At 37.5% G+C, this 13,454-nt stretch overlaps 1 protein-coding gene across 4 annotated transcripts in view; it reads left to right on the top strand.

Annotated features, from left to right (window-relative positions):
* VAV3 (vav guanine nucleotide exchange factor 3) overlaps positions 1-13,454 on the top strand; it is a 352,499-nt gene that overhangs the window by 166,514 nt on the left and 172,531 nt on the right. For all 4 annotated transcript variants that reach the window (XM_077905669.1, XM_077905668.1, XM_077905667.1 and 1 more), the window contains exons 8-12: positions 768-871; positions 2,173-2,272; positions 6,342-6,437; positions 9,628-9,696; positions 11,577-11,663. In XM_077905669.1, coding sequence (XP_077761795.1) covers positions 768-871; positions 2,173-2,272; positions 6,342-6,437; positions 9,628-9,696; positions 11,577-11,663 — 456 coding nt within the window. The remainder of the gene's footprint in view (positions 1-767; positions 872-2,172; positions 2,273-6,341; positions 6,438-9,627; positions 9,697-11,576; positions 11,664-13,454) is intronic.

Here is a 13,454-nt window from a genome sequence, read left to right as displayed (position 1 = left end):
TGCACCAGGGTACAAGGAAAAGATAATGGGAGCGTTGGCACCTTAGTTAGAATTTCCTCATTTCCTGGCTCTGACATGTATTTACTGCCTTACTGAAAATTACTTGCTTATCAGGAAAAAGGTGAAATTCTGACTTCTGAGTTGCTCTAGTAAACTGCCCAGTACAATTTATCTGCACTTTATTTATGCCATTAGTTGTCTGGTTTCAAGTAATTTAGTGTGATTATTGTTAGCTTAGCACCAGGATGCCACTAATTGACCAGAGTGCAAATCTACATTTTTATGTCCCAAGGACATGAATCATTACTTTATTCCATCAATAAAACATTAAGCACTTGGATAGTTTTATTTAAAAAATTAAAGTGATTATAATGAAAAGAAGCTGTACATATTTTTATACAAGGAATAAATTACCCTTTAATAAGTAGTGAGATAATTTCTCCCACCACAGGACACTGACGATTCAAGTCCAGTCTGAAGCTGCTGTTTTCTGTGTACTTGGCCTGTCTCTCTCTACTATTCCCTCCCCTTCTCTCCTTTCTCCTTTCTCTTTTTTCTCCCCTCCCTCTCCTCCCTTCCCCCTCCTCTGTTTCCTCCTCTGCTTATCTGTAATAGCAGGTTTATGTGTTGAGGGCATTCAGCATATCCTTGAATGACAAGTCTAGGAAATCATAGGGATTTTAGGTTTGGGGTGTGGTTGGTTTTTTGCTGGGGAGGATCCTGATTTCTAATTTCCTTTGATTTCTTTTTTTCTTTTCTTTCCTAAGGAACTTGTAAAAGTTCATCGGAACCTAATGCAAGAAATTCATGATTCCATTGTAAATAAAAATGACCAGAACTTGTATCAAGTTTTCATTAACTACAAGGAAAGGTACCTGCTAACTTCCAAATTTTGTGGCTATCAATTTGTGATTACAGTGAGGGTTAGCATTAAAATTGCTCATAAACAGCTATTCCTACTGTCCATTAAGATACCACCTGAGTAGTAATTAGAACATGGGGCTGTTTATGGGCAATAGTTTGAGTTCTCTATGTGTGTCAAGAAAAAGGAGGAAAAAAGAAAGGATCCAGAGTTTTGCATGGCCAAGTCAGAAGGTTCAGGTTCTTTTACAGACCCTTTACCTCTGAGTTCTGTAGTTAGTTTTTAGGAATTCGTTTTAATTCTCTCAGCCTCCTTTTCTTCATCTTTAAATGTTAGGGGTAGATTAGGTGGTGCCTAGTGCTTGTTCCCACTCCCATATTTTATAATTCTCTCTTTGAGGCAGTTTCCCTTTCTAAGTCTGAAAAAAAAAATCTTCTGAACAACTCATGTGAGTTAAAGTACCGAGGAATTTCCCTTAAAATATCGTTCTCTCTTTTTAAATCAAGCACTGCAGTTCCTAGTACTGACTTAGTACTAGCTAATGAATTGCTTTGCATCAACAAGTTAGATAAACATGAACTCATTAGCAGTTTTTTTGCCCTCAATGGAGAGTTGAAGGGGACAATAAATTACCCAACCTCTTTGTAAAATATTTATATCACTCCAGATCTACCCTTCCTGAAGTGGCCTCAGACTCCATGCAGTACGAATTATCTTCCATCCAGCACAATTCGGGCCTCTCATCCATTCCCAATTTTCAGATAATGTGTTTTCCTTAATTAAAAAAGCAGGAAAGAGTAGGAGGTTTGTTAATGAGTAGAGTCATGAGTAGTGATTAAATAAAATTGTAGTATAAAGTAAAACTGTTCCTGAGTGTGCATAAACAGTCAAAAGTTGATCTTTAATAGGAACATAGAACAGACACTCTTAATTTTGGTTTTGTGATATTCATGTGTACTCAACATTAAGTCATTAAGCCGGTTTGTAAAATTTACCTGCTCTAAAAATATACATGGCATCAATCCCATTAAAACTTAGAAATAAAAATTAGCCCTTTAATAGCATAATATGAGTGACCCCTATTCTGTGATTGTACATGTGGTATGTGTTTAGAAGAAATGAGAAAGCGGAGGCTCGGAGAGATTGTAAGTCGTTTGCCAAGGGTCACATAGGCAGGTAGAGACACAGGACAAGTGAGATTTGCTCTGATTCCCCCTAACTATGGTTTTAAATAGATGGGAATTATGCTTCTTCCCCTTCCACTTTATTCTTGCTTTTTTGTCCTACAAATTTCTCTTTTTCCTTTTCAGGTTGGTTATTTATGGACAGTACTGCAGTGGAGTGGAGTCGGCCATATCTAGTTTAGATAACATTTCTAAGACAAAAGAAGATGTAAAACTGAAATTAGAGGTACCTGTTTATTTTTTGTTTATGAAATAAAGATACACCTAAAAGCAAGGGGAAAGAGGTGGGGGATGGGCAAATGGGTGAAGGGGAGAGGGAGATACAGGCTTCCAGTTATGGAATAAATAATTCATGGAAATAAAAGCACAGCATAAGGAATGCAGTCAGTGATTTTGTAATAGCAATATAATGAGACAGATGGTAGCTATACTTGCAGTGAACATAGCATCATGTATAAACTTGTCAAATCACTAAGTTGTACACCTGAAACTAATGAAACATACTCAACCAAAAAAAGAATAAGAATAAAAAATAAAAATTCAAGATCAGTGCAATAATAAATTTCCCTATGTATTCTAAATATAATTTTATATCAACTTTATAAAATATTTTAATAGCTAACTCTATGAAATAATACAATGATAATATAACAGTAAAATCTACGACTTATGGCTCTATGTTTTACATGCATTATCTAGTTAGATCCTTATGACTCTGTGAGAGATACGCAGTTAATTTTCTTCCCTTATGGATGAGGTTCAGAGAGATTATGAGTAATTTGCCCAAGGTCACCTAGGTAGAAAGAGGCACAAGATAATAAGTAAGATATATGGAAGATAACGTACATGTAGATTTAAATGTTTACGAACAGGCGTATAAAAAGGGCATGGATGGATATTGCCCATAAGAGGGAAGATGAAACAGGCACAACTATGATTAAGTCGTATGTGATCAGCAGTAGTAAGGCTCCGTGAGTAAGATTGATCGCTTCAGTACAGGTAGAATGCAGGAGGTTTCTCTGAAGAGGTAGTATTTGAATTAGCTTACGGAAGAATGGGGTAAGTCTTGACAGTGGAGAGTCCATGGAGAGCATTCTCCCAGATAAGCATGACTGACCAGATGAGTTGGGAAAGTTTGAGAAATGAGAGTAGACCAGAATAAACAGAACACGTGGGAGCAATGGGAAATAAATCTGGAAATCGTGTAATTTTTTATAAATGTATATCCTTTTTCCTTCTTTTTCACAAGAAGTGTTTGTACTTTCAAAGAACATTTGTAAAAGTTTATTTATGTTATATGAATTATCATCCCAAATATATTATCCATATGTTTGAATTTTCTTAAATATTGGGTAGAGATACACAGTCAACTCTTAAATGGCTGTGTTTGGCTTAGTTTACTCTCTAGTGTCCCCTTTGCTGTCTTTGTCCAATTTAGCAGTGAAATCAGGTGATGAAAGGGGAAAAAATGAGGCACATGATTTTCAAATTAGAACTCTTTCATTGTTTTTAGCATATTTGGTATGACTTCATAACTCCCACAACAGGGAACCATTGGTTAGGAGGTTTCCATATCTAGTAGGCTATTGAGTGACTGTGCTAGCTCTCTGTCACGGACCTTCGCCCTTACTTCTCACAGTGATCTGATGATGCAGACTTAATGTTTGCAGGTGACTTGAGTCACCACGAAATAACATCACAAACCCTGCTAGTGTAAAGGGTTCCTGCTTCTCTTGGGAGAATAGAGTCTCAGAAGTATAAAGCTGTAAGCTACCTTGACTCAAATTGAATTGTGATGGTAAGATAAAACTGTACAACTTACACAACTAGTTCCTAACAGAGCTACCATTAGAGCAGTCTTTTTTGTTTTTATTTTTAAACAAAGATATGAAACTCTGGCTCAGGATAGGAGTCTGCATGTTGTCAATCAAATCTCCCTTATTCTCAGCATTGTTTGGGTGTTCCTCTCCTTTCCTTCAGAGTCCTTGTCAAAGGCCTGCCTATGACGTACTCTGGGACTCTAGGAACATAGTTCGTGCGATCACTATCCATCTGAGGGAAAGAGGGAACCTGAGGCTGAGTTTGAAAGGCTCAGGGCAAGAAGCTGCTGGCTGTCCTTTTTGGCCTGAAAAGTCACTACTCTTGACCAAGGCCCTGATCTGCAAGTATTTGATAGACACTGTAACACCTCAACAGATACTCTTTGCTGGGACTGTCCTCTGCAACTCCTGGCATGATAAAGGGAAAGCTGCCCTATTCTCCATGTGTCTGCCCCCTTCATGTCTTCAGTTTCTTATTTTTTATTTTTGAGAGACAGTGCGCGTGAATGGGAGGAGGAGCAGAGGGAATGGGGAGAGAGAGAATCTTAGGCAGGATCCATGACCCTGAGATCATGACTTGAGCCGAAATCCAGAATCTGAAGCTTAACTGACCAAGCCACCCAGGCTCCTCATGTCTTCAGTTGTTTGGTTGTTTTTGCTCTTACTGATTTTTGTCTTTTTTCTTCTCTACTTTGGAACCAAGATAACATAGGGCAAAGGTAACAGAGTCTCTTTATCTTGTCCTGTAAGCTGGCTCATCTCTATTCTGTTTAGTTTCTTCTCAGGTAGAATTGGAGTTCAGCTAAGCATGTGACTGGATGTTTTGGAAGACTCATTTCTACCCTTTATTTACTTTCAATACTAATAAGCATTTTACATCTCAGACTCAGACTGCCCCTTGTTATAGGAAATGCCAGCAATGTTAGTTTTTTTTTGCTTCCTGAGACTGTAACTTCGAAGAACTTCAAAGAATTAATTATTTCCCCAGCAGTTTTAAACTGACTTCTATAGCATGACAAAGTGAATTTTAAATGTATAGCATTTCTCTCCCTAACACTGCTAAAATGGCATGTATATACATGAAGTGTAAGATATAACCTCAGTTCCACGGAGCTTAAAATGCAGCTAGGGAGATGAGACTCATTCATTACAATAATCTTAACAGCTTAACCTCCTATTTGAGATCCATGATCCAGAACTCTCTACAATCTGTAGAAGCAAGAGATCAGTTGAAATAGTTATTCTTCCTAGTGAACTGCAGCAATTGACAAGACATGAGCTAACATGTCCAGATGTCCCCAGTTCTTGCTTAAGACCTGTAATCAAATACTCATTAAGTCACTATGGTCATTAGAGCTAATGGAGTTTACTTTATAGCTCCTGATAATATATCTTTCCATGTGCCAAAAAGCTAAGTGTAGGCAAAGACGAAACAAACTTATGAACAAAGCAATATTTTCTTGAATGCAACTCTTTCTATGAACTGGAAAATTCCTTGTTCTGGGATGTGCAGTTGTTTGAGGGTTTGGACTTAGTTTCTAACTAACAATTTTATGGAACTTTGTTATTTTTTAAAATTTGATCACAAATGTGTGCAAAACAGTAAAATCAGAAAAAGCAACTTGTTCAAGGTCACGCAGTCAAGCCTTGATTTAAATTCATTCTTTGATACTTCCAAGTACTTTCCTCAAAGTCCTAGGTAATGTCAAAAGAACGCAAGTCAATACTATTTTTAGATAAACTTTTGAAGAAGGAGAATGTGAGTTTTTTTTTTTTTAATGAGGCTTTTGAAACTTTGAATCCAATAGTAGGTTTATACTTTAGCAAATTTTTAGAATTGATCATTCCATTTCATTCAGTTTCACAAATACTTATTAAGCAAGACTAGATTCTTAAAGCTATATAAGATATATTGGGGAAGATATGCATACAACAACAGTTAAAATGCACACAAGGCACAGAGAGGAAACACAGTTTTGATTGGGATTATCACAAAAGGCCTTGATGTATAGTTTTTGAAAAGGATGGATTTTTTTTGGAAAATGGACAAAGCACATGATGGTTGGAAAGAACAGAATGAACGAAGACATGCCAGTGGGGAAGGCACATGGCCAGTTTGAGGAGTATCATTTTTCTTGATGCCTGGCCCATCTACTATGGGTAACTAGTAGAAGGTAGAGCTAGAAGGGTTAGTAGAAGAAGATCCTAGAGGGCCATTAGAGAAAATAAATTTCATGCTAATGTAGTTCTACTTAATGATTCATTTTAGAGTTGAAATGCTACAAAGTTTGTTTTTTTGGTTTTTGATTAAATACTTTTTATTTTCAGAAAGGATTATTAAGAAGAAAAATAACAGGATGTTTATTATATAACAGTTTTGTTTATGGCCTCGACATCTTTTAATGTTTCCTTCATGACTCCCTTTGATAAAACTAACAAAGTTTTAAAAAAAGTTTTTAAAAAACATTTCATTAGGAATGTTCCAAAAGAGCAAATAATGGAAAATTCACTCTTCGAGATTTGCTTGTGGTTCCTATGCAGCGTGTTTTAAAGTATCACCTTCTCCTCCAGGTATGTAACTTAAAACCATCAGTTTGTTTATTTTTTCACTTATTCATTTAACAAAATATTCATGCAGCATCAATTATGCTCCAGATACTCCATATCTGGGGTCATTATCCCCTTAGATTTTCAATGATGAGTATAGCTAAGTGGGAACTAACGGAACAGCTGGAATCTTTTTCTTCCTTTTAGCAAAGATGATTCTGTATCTTGCACAAAGTCACTTTTGGTGTCCTTCAAACAGAACTGGCTCCAAAAAAAATCTAAAAAAAACAAGACAGAATGAAAAGATGCCTCTGACCAAGTCTTCTTTGGTTAGCGGGAATCATTTGTTAGAATCTCAAAGCTACAATACCCCTGGTTTTTGGCAGGTCAAGTGTTTTGGACTTTTTGCCTTATAACCATAAACTAAGTTCTGTCCCATTCCATGCTGCTTTCTGCTGTAGTAAATTATAATAAGAGTACATTTATTTTGAAGTGATTCTTGTTATAACCACAAAGCTTATGGTTTCCACAGTTAGTCCTCTAATGAGGGTGGAGAGTCTTATAAATTTAATTTGATGGCTGTACCAGGAGGCTCATTAGTTCTGCTCCAAGGAAATGTCTTACAGTATTAGTCTGTCAACTCTGCTGATGCTTGTGAAATGTCATTTTAAAAAGATCTACTACCTGTATGTGAAATACAATTTTGAGTCTGCTGCGCTTTATACATCTTGTATATTAAATTCCTTGGACTGTAGTTGCAAAATTATTAGTCATCTCTATTTTTGTTCTACTGAGAAATCAGAAAAATTCAAACCCTGATTATTTCTTTAAAATGCATTAAAACATTTATGAGACCTAAACTCAAAGCAACTTAATCAAATTGGATTTTATGAAAAAATAATAAGGAAGACGTAAGCAATCAGTTTCTGGGACATCATGAAACCAAAAACATGTCCAAAATAAGATAATAATTTATTTTGTAACTTTGGTATAGTCAAATATCAATTGAAGAATTTAAAAGGTGCAGTTTTCAAGAAATATCTATTATGGTCATTTATAAAGTTCTAGAGAGACTTATAAAAGCATAAAATATGGCTATACCTTTTTGGGTTTTTTTGTATTATTATTATTATTATTATTATTATTATTATTATGGCTATACCTTTTTGAAATTGAGCAGACTTTTTTCTTAATTCCTCCTGGAGTGTTTTATATTTTAAATTTCTAAAGAATGTTTAGTTTTATGATGTTTTAAAATAGGGAAGTTTTTATTTGGGGCACCACATATAGACAAAATTATAGAAATGTGTGGTTTTTTAAAAGATATTTATTTATTCATGAGAGAGAGAGAGAGAGAGGCAGAGACACAGGCAGAGGGAGAAGCAGGCTTCATGCAGGAAGCCTGACGTGGGACTTGATCCCGGGTCTCCAGGATCACGCCCTGGGCTGAAGGTGGCACTAAACCACTGAGCCACCGGGGCTGCCCTAGAAATGTTTTTCCATCTTGATAGCGTAGTGTAGAATTTGTCTAATGTTTAGACATTTGTTGAATAAATGAATTTGAGCATTTCCTACTTACTGCTATACTTTAATGGGGAAATAATTTTTGAAATGCTTTATGGTTTGAAATCCCAGATTTATAAAATTAGAATATTTGAGGGTGACGGATTTGAAACTGAGAATAATTTAATATCATTATTTAATAAAGGAAAAGTAAAAATAGAAATAAAAGAATATCACTTGGACAAGTTTATTATACTTAAAAATCTAATGGCTATAGGTCCTCTTTATAACTAGAAACACTATTAATATGGACCTCAGCAAAAATTTTTGAGTGATTCTTGAACTGGCTGTGAAGGGAGCAGTAAGAGTTTCATAAGTATATCAAGGAGAGCCAACAGTGTGCCTAATGAGATCAGACAGTAGAATGTATTTTGAGAATTGTGGTTAATTTAGTGTGGATGGGATATAGGTTGTTTGGGTGGAGTGGAGAGAACAGTTGGGATGGGTTTGCAGAATTCAGACCACAGAGGATCTAAGAGGTATGGATGACAACCTGAAGCTTTTGTGGGCATCACAAAAGTCTAAATAGGGTAGAGACAGAATCCAATTTATATATTAGAAACCCAGCTCTGCTGTCAATAGAATGAATAGAGTGTAGTCCAGAGAGGCTACAGGTCAAAGGCCCATTTATAATAACCCATTTGAAAAAGCGTAAGGGCTTGAACCAGTGTAGTGGCAGTGAGGATGGTTTCCAGGGGAAAGGTCAAAGTCAGTATCACCGGAACATAGTATGGGAGAGGGGTACCTGGGACACTTCTTAGGTTTTGGCTTAAATGACTCCACTGATGGAGGTGCCATCATTCAATAAAGCATAAACAGGAACAAGAGTAGGGTTGTGGGTGAAGGTGCCTTAAGTTTGGAATTGTTGGGTTAGACGAGCTTGTGAGATAGATACCCAGGTAGAACTGTTTAGTTGGACAGAAGAGTCTGGGACTCTGTGAGTTCTGGGTTGAGCACATTGCTTTGAGAGGGATTGTCTTATTAGGTGAGTGTTGACATTATGGCAATGGTTGTGATAGAATTTGTAGAGTATGTTTAGGAAGAGTAACAGAAGACTAAGGTGAAAATCTAGGGAATGGTAACTTTCCAAGTTGCAGATAAAGAAGAAGGTATGAAAGACTGGTGAATAGGCAGAAATTTAAGATGGATTAACCAACAACGATAATAGCAACAAACAAAAGATTCTAATATCCCGGAAGCCAAGGGAGAGGAGTAACCATCAGAATCAGTTGGCAATGAAGGGACCCTTCCATGACCTTTGAGAAGGATGTCAGTGTAATGGCAGGGAATAGAATTCTTTCAAAAAAAATTTTAATGGTTTATTTATTTAATCATGAGAGACACACAGAGAGAGACAGAGACACAGGCAGAGGGAGAAGCAGGCTCCATGCAGGGAGCCCGACGTGGGACTCGATCCTGGGTCTCCAGAATCACACCCTGGGCCAAAGGCGGTGGCGCTAAACCGCTGAGCTACCTGAGCTGCCCAGTTTGAGATTTTTTTTTAATGAAAACAGAACCTAGTTAGGTTGTACCAGATTTATTACATTATGGTATAAATAGTGATAAAAATGCATTATTTTAAAAAATATTTTCTTTCTGATATTTTGGTTTTAATTGAAGAAAGTATTACTGAACTGTGTCTTCCAAATAGGAATTGGTCAAACATACTACTGATCCTATGGAGAAGGCAAATCTGAAACTGGCTCTTGATGCAATGAAGGTAAGGCAAATGTGTCATTAACTTCTTTGTATTTTTTATTCCTGCCTAAAAACAAGAAAGTACAAATTGCTAATAAATACGTGTGATTTGCTAATATGTTATAGCATGTTAAGTATTAGTATAGTTTTGCATTTGGTGGGAAGAGGTGGATATTTTTTGTAAAGATTTATGTATTTATTTTAGAGAGAGAGAGTGTGCACAAGTCGGGGGAGGGCAGAGGGAGAAAATCTTCAAGTAGACTAAACTCCCTGCTGAGCACCAAGCCCAATGGACCCTGATGCGGGGCTTGACCTCATGACCCTGAGATCCTAACCTGAGCTGAAATCAAGAGTCAGATGCTTAACTGACAGAGCCACCCAGGTGCCCCAGAGAAATGGATATTTTTAACTGAAAATAGATATCCCTGCATGAATTCAATTGTTAGACAAAGATACATAAAACCATGAGGTGTATTAAGATAGCTTTTGCTATTTATGAAAGTATGACAACTTTTATTACCACTGGGAATGATTTAATAGTTTTATTTCACATTCCTTTTGTGGTGACTAGTAGAAAACTGTTGGCTTGTGTAAGCAGCAGGTCAGCTGGTGACTTCAGAACACCAATGGGACTTCTTTTCCTCAAGAGAGGGTATCTGCCCTGCTTACATCTGTGGATGCCACAAGTGGATTTCAGTTTGGGTTTCTATTGTAGGTAAATCTGAAAATCAAGAACTAGATGTAGATAAAGGCAGACTTTTAAGTATATTGGGGAATCTGTAAAACCTCAGTCTCTACGTGGTGCTGAACATTGACTTAGAAATACGTGCCCCTACCTTAAAACACATGCACATATTTGTTCTCCAAACAAAATGCCAATGTGACTCTACTCAGAGCAGTGCTAATAATGACTTCTCTGAGTGAGTCCCTGTGTGGTTTCAGCGTTAGCTCTGCTGTTGAGCTGATTTTAGTACCCTGGCAGGAAATATCACACAATTATTTGTTACTGTTTTCAGAAGTCATACAAAGTTCCCAATTTTTTAAAAAAGTCATTTATAGATACACCCTCTGAAAAGTCAGACTTTCATTTAGAACAAAGTTAGGAACTGCTTTTGGTCAGGGTTCTGTTCCTGCTGTTGCAGATGAATTTAAGAGGGTAGAGAAAAAAGAAAACCCAGAAAACAGGAAAATCTAGAGCACATATAATAAAAATAGCAACTTACAGTATGGAGAGATTAGCTAATGTTTCCTCAAATATGAGAAAAGACATTTTAAAGTAGGTGAAGAAGGCACGTGGAGAACCGTGTCCAGCATTGTTTGTCTGCTTTTAATTCATTTTGGTGCTCTGAGGTTTTTCTCCTCTCTTTTGCTTTTCCTTCATTAAGTCTTTAAAATTGAACTGGCTGTCTTGACCAAATGCTCTTAGGAACCAAGACACTAACTGGTTGCAGAAAACAGTCCTGCTGGATTTACTGTCTAACTTTTAGTTACTTTTTTCTCCCTGCTAATCCTTCATTATTGCATTATTGACCTCATTCTCACCCATGTAAAAATGTAATTCTCTCAAGGTCAGTTATTAACGTGTCTGGAATTTACATTCTCCTGACCTAGTTTCCTTTTGTTGTTGTGTATGGTGGCAGATTTTGTTTTTGTTTTTTATCCTTGTTCTTCTCAGAGGTGTGGTAAATGACAACTCTTCAGTCTTCCCAGCTGTACTCCAGACATTTTAAAATGGCTTTTGAGTTGCAGCTTTGATTGATTGGACATTTATTTTATTGTCATTGAAAAGTTAGGGTGATTACTTTTACTACTAATGAAATTAAAGATGTGTTTTCTTTCAGTTTTCGTCTCTTCTCCAGTCTTATTATGACTTCTTTTTGTACCCTTCCCTTTATTCTTTAGGACTTGGCACAATATGTGAATGAAGTGAAAAGAGATAATGAGACTCTTCGTGAAATTAAACAGTTTCAGCTATCTATAGAAAATCTGGTATGTAATTATCTTTCTCTCCATCTTCCCTCACCCACAAATCAGAGGACATTCTACAAGTTGTTTTTGAAGAAAAGATCGTTTACCTTGACGTTTCTGTTGTTGTAAGTTTGTTTCTGATTCTTGGTTGGCAGCATCCACGCAGGTGTCTCGTGGCACCTGCGATACATGTAACATTGTGCAAGGACTTTCCACCACAGCTTATCTCTCTCTCCTTAATCACACTATGCCTCTTCCCCTGGCTGTACAGATTCTAGACATTGGAGTTCAGAATGTCTTTTCTTTTCTTTCCCTTACCATATATATACACACTCTGGGCTCATTCCTGTTAATCTATTAATTTTATACATATTCACTGGGTGACTACTGTGTGCCAGACATTTTGCTTGGGGCTGGGGCTGTAACTATGAACAATGTAGTCTCATGGTTGAGGAAGCAGTGAAAAGAGAGTTTAAAAATGCTGTACTGAGATTTCTGCTGTGAACAGGGTGGGGCAACAGAGGACAATAAGGAGAGTCCTAGTTTAGATAGGATGATTAGAAAAAGTCCTTCTGGGTCATTTGCCTCTTGCACCTGAAGCATAAGAAGCAGCCAGTGGTACAGAGATCTGGGGAGGGAATTCCAGGTAGAAGCCATAGCAAATGAAATGTCCAGAGATGGTAAGGACCTGGGGTGTTCAAGAAGGTTGAAAGGCAAGAGTGGCTGGGTGAGTGAGGGGAAGACTGATGGGTCTGAGATGGGAGAGAGGAGGGCAGGAGGACTATGTCCCACAGCCTTGTAGGCCTGGGCACTGAGCCGGGGTTTTTACTGTGATTACAGTGGGAAGCCAGTAAAGGTTTCTGTAGGAGAGTTTCATTCTGATTTACATTTCAAGAAAACCCTTTTAGCAGGCAGGCTAGTCAACAAGTTGTTGAGGTGGTGGTCTTAAGAAAGTTGGTGGAGGCCTGGATGGAGCTGTGGGCAGTGAAAATAGAGATGCCCGTTTGAAGGAAAGATACTTTTCTTGGTCGAGCAATTTTATTGCTGCCTTCTCTGGAATATCTTGAGCCTGTTTCTTTTCACATGTACAGTCACATCCCCCTTCCAGGACCCCATCTGCCGCCTTTCCAGTCACAGAAGCCTCCAGTCATTCCTTCACAAAGTTGCATTTCCAAATGGACTTTGCGATTCATTCTCTTTCCAACCTTGTCAACATTTGCTGTTGCCTTTGGGATTCAGCATGATATTTAAAGCCCTTGGTGATTTGGACTTAAGCTACTTTCCTGAACTCATCCAGCTAGTACCTGCCCATGTACTTGACTTTGCAGGTCTCCTGCTGTGTTGTAAGGTCTCTAATTTGCCACACATTTTTATCATTCTGCCTTTGATGATAAATTGTCAAAGCCTAGAATGTCTTCCCATTATTTTCTAGCAAATTCCTTCAAGGTCCAACTAAAATAATTCTTTCCCTGATCTCTCATTATTACTTTCCCTTCATAATTCCTTAACATATTACCTGGATAGCTGTTTAGCATGGTGTGTGCGTGTGTGTGGTAAACTATATATGACATTTGCCAGTTTTAAATGTACAGTTTTGTGACATTAAATCCATTCATGTAGCTGGGCAGCTGACACCACCGTCCATCTCCAGAACTGTCTTTATCTTGTAAAAATGAAGCTTTACTCATTCAACACTTACTCTCCATTCCCCCTTCCTCCCCGCCCCTGACAACCACCATTTTACTTGTGTCTTTGTGAACTTCTCTAGGTACCTTGTATAAATGGAATCATGTAGGGCAGCCCTGGTGGCTC

This window comes from Canis aureus, chromosome 8 (assembly GCF_053574225.1).
Source record: "Canis aureus isolate CA01 chromosome 8, VMU_Caureus_v.1.0, whole genome shotgun sequence".
In the NCBI taxonomy this organism is placed as follows: Eukaryota; Metazoa; Chordata; class Mammalia; order Carnivora; family Canidae; genus Canis; species Canis aureus.
The sequence above is the reverse complement of the archived record's forward strand: the minus strand, read 5'-3'. Positions and strand labels throughout refer to the sequence as shown.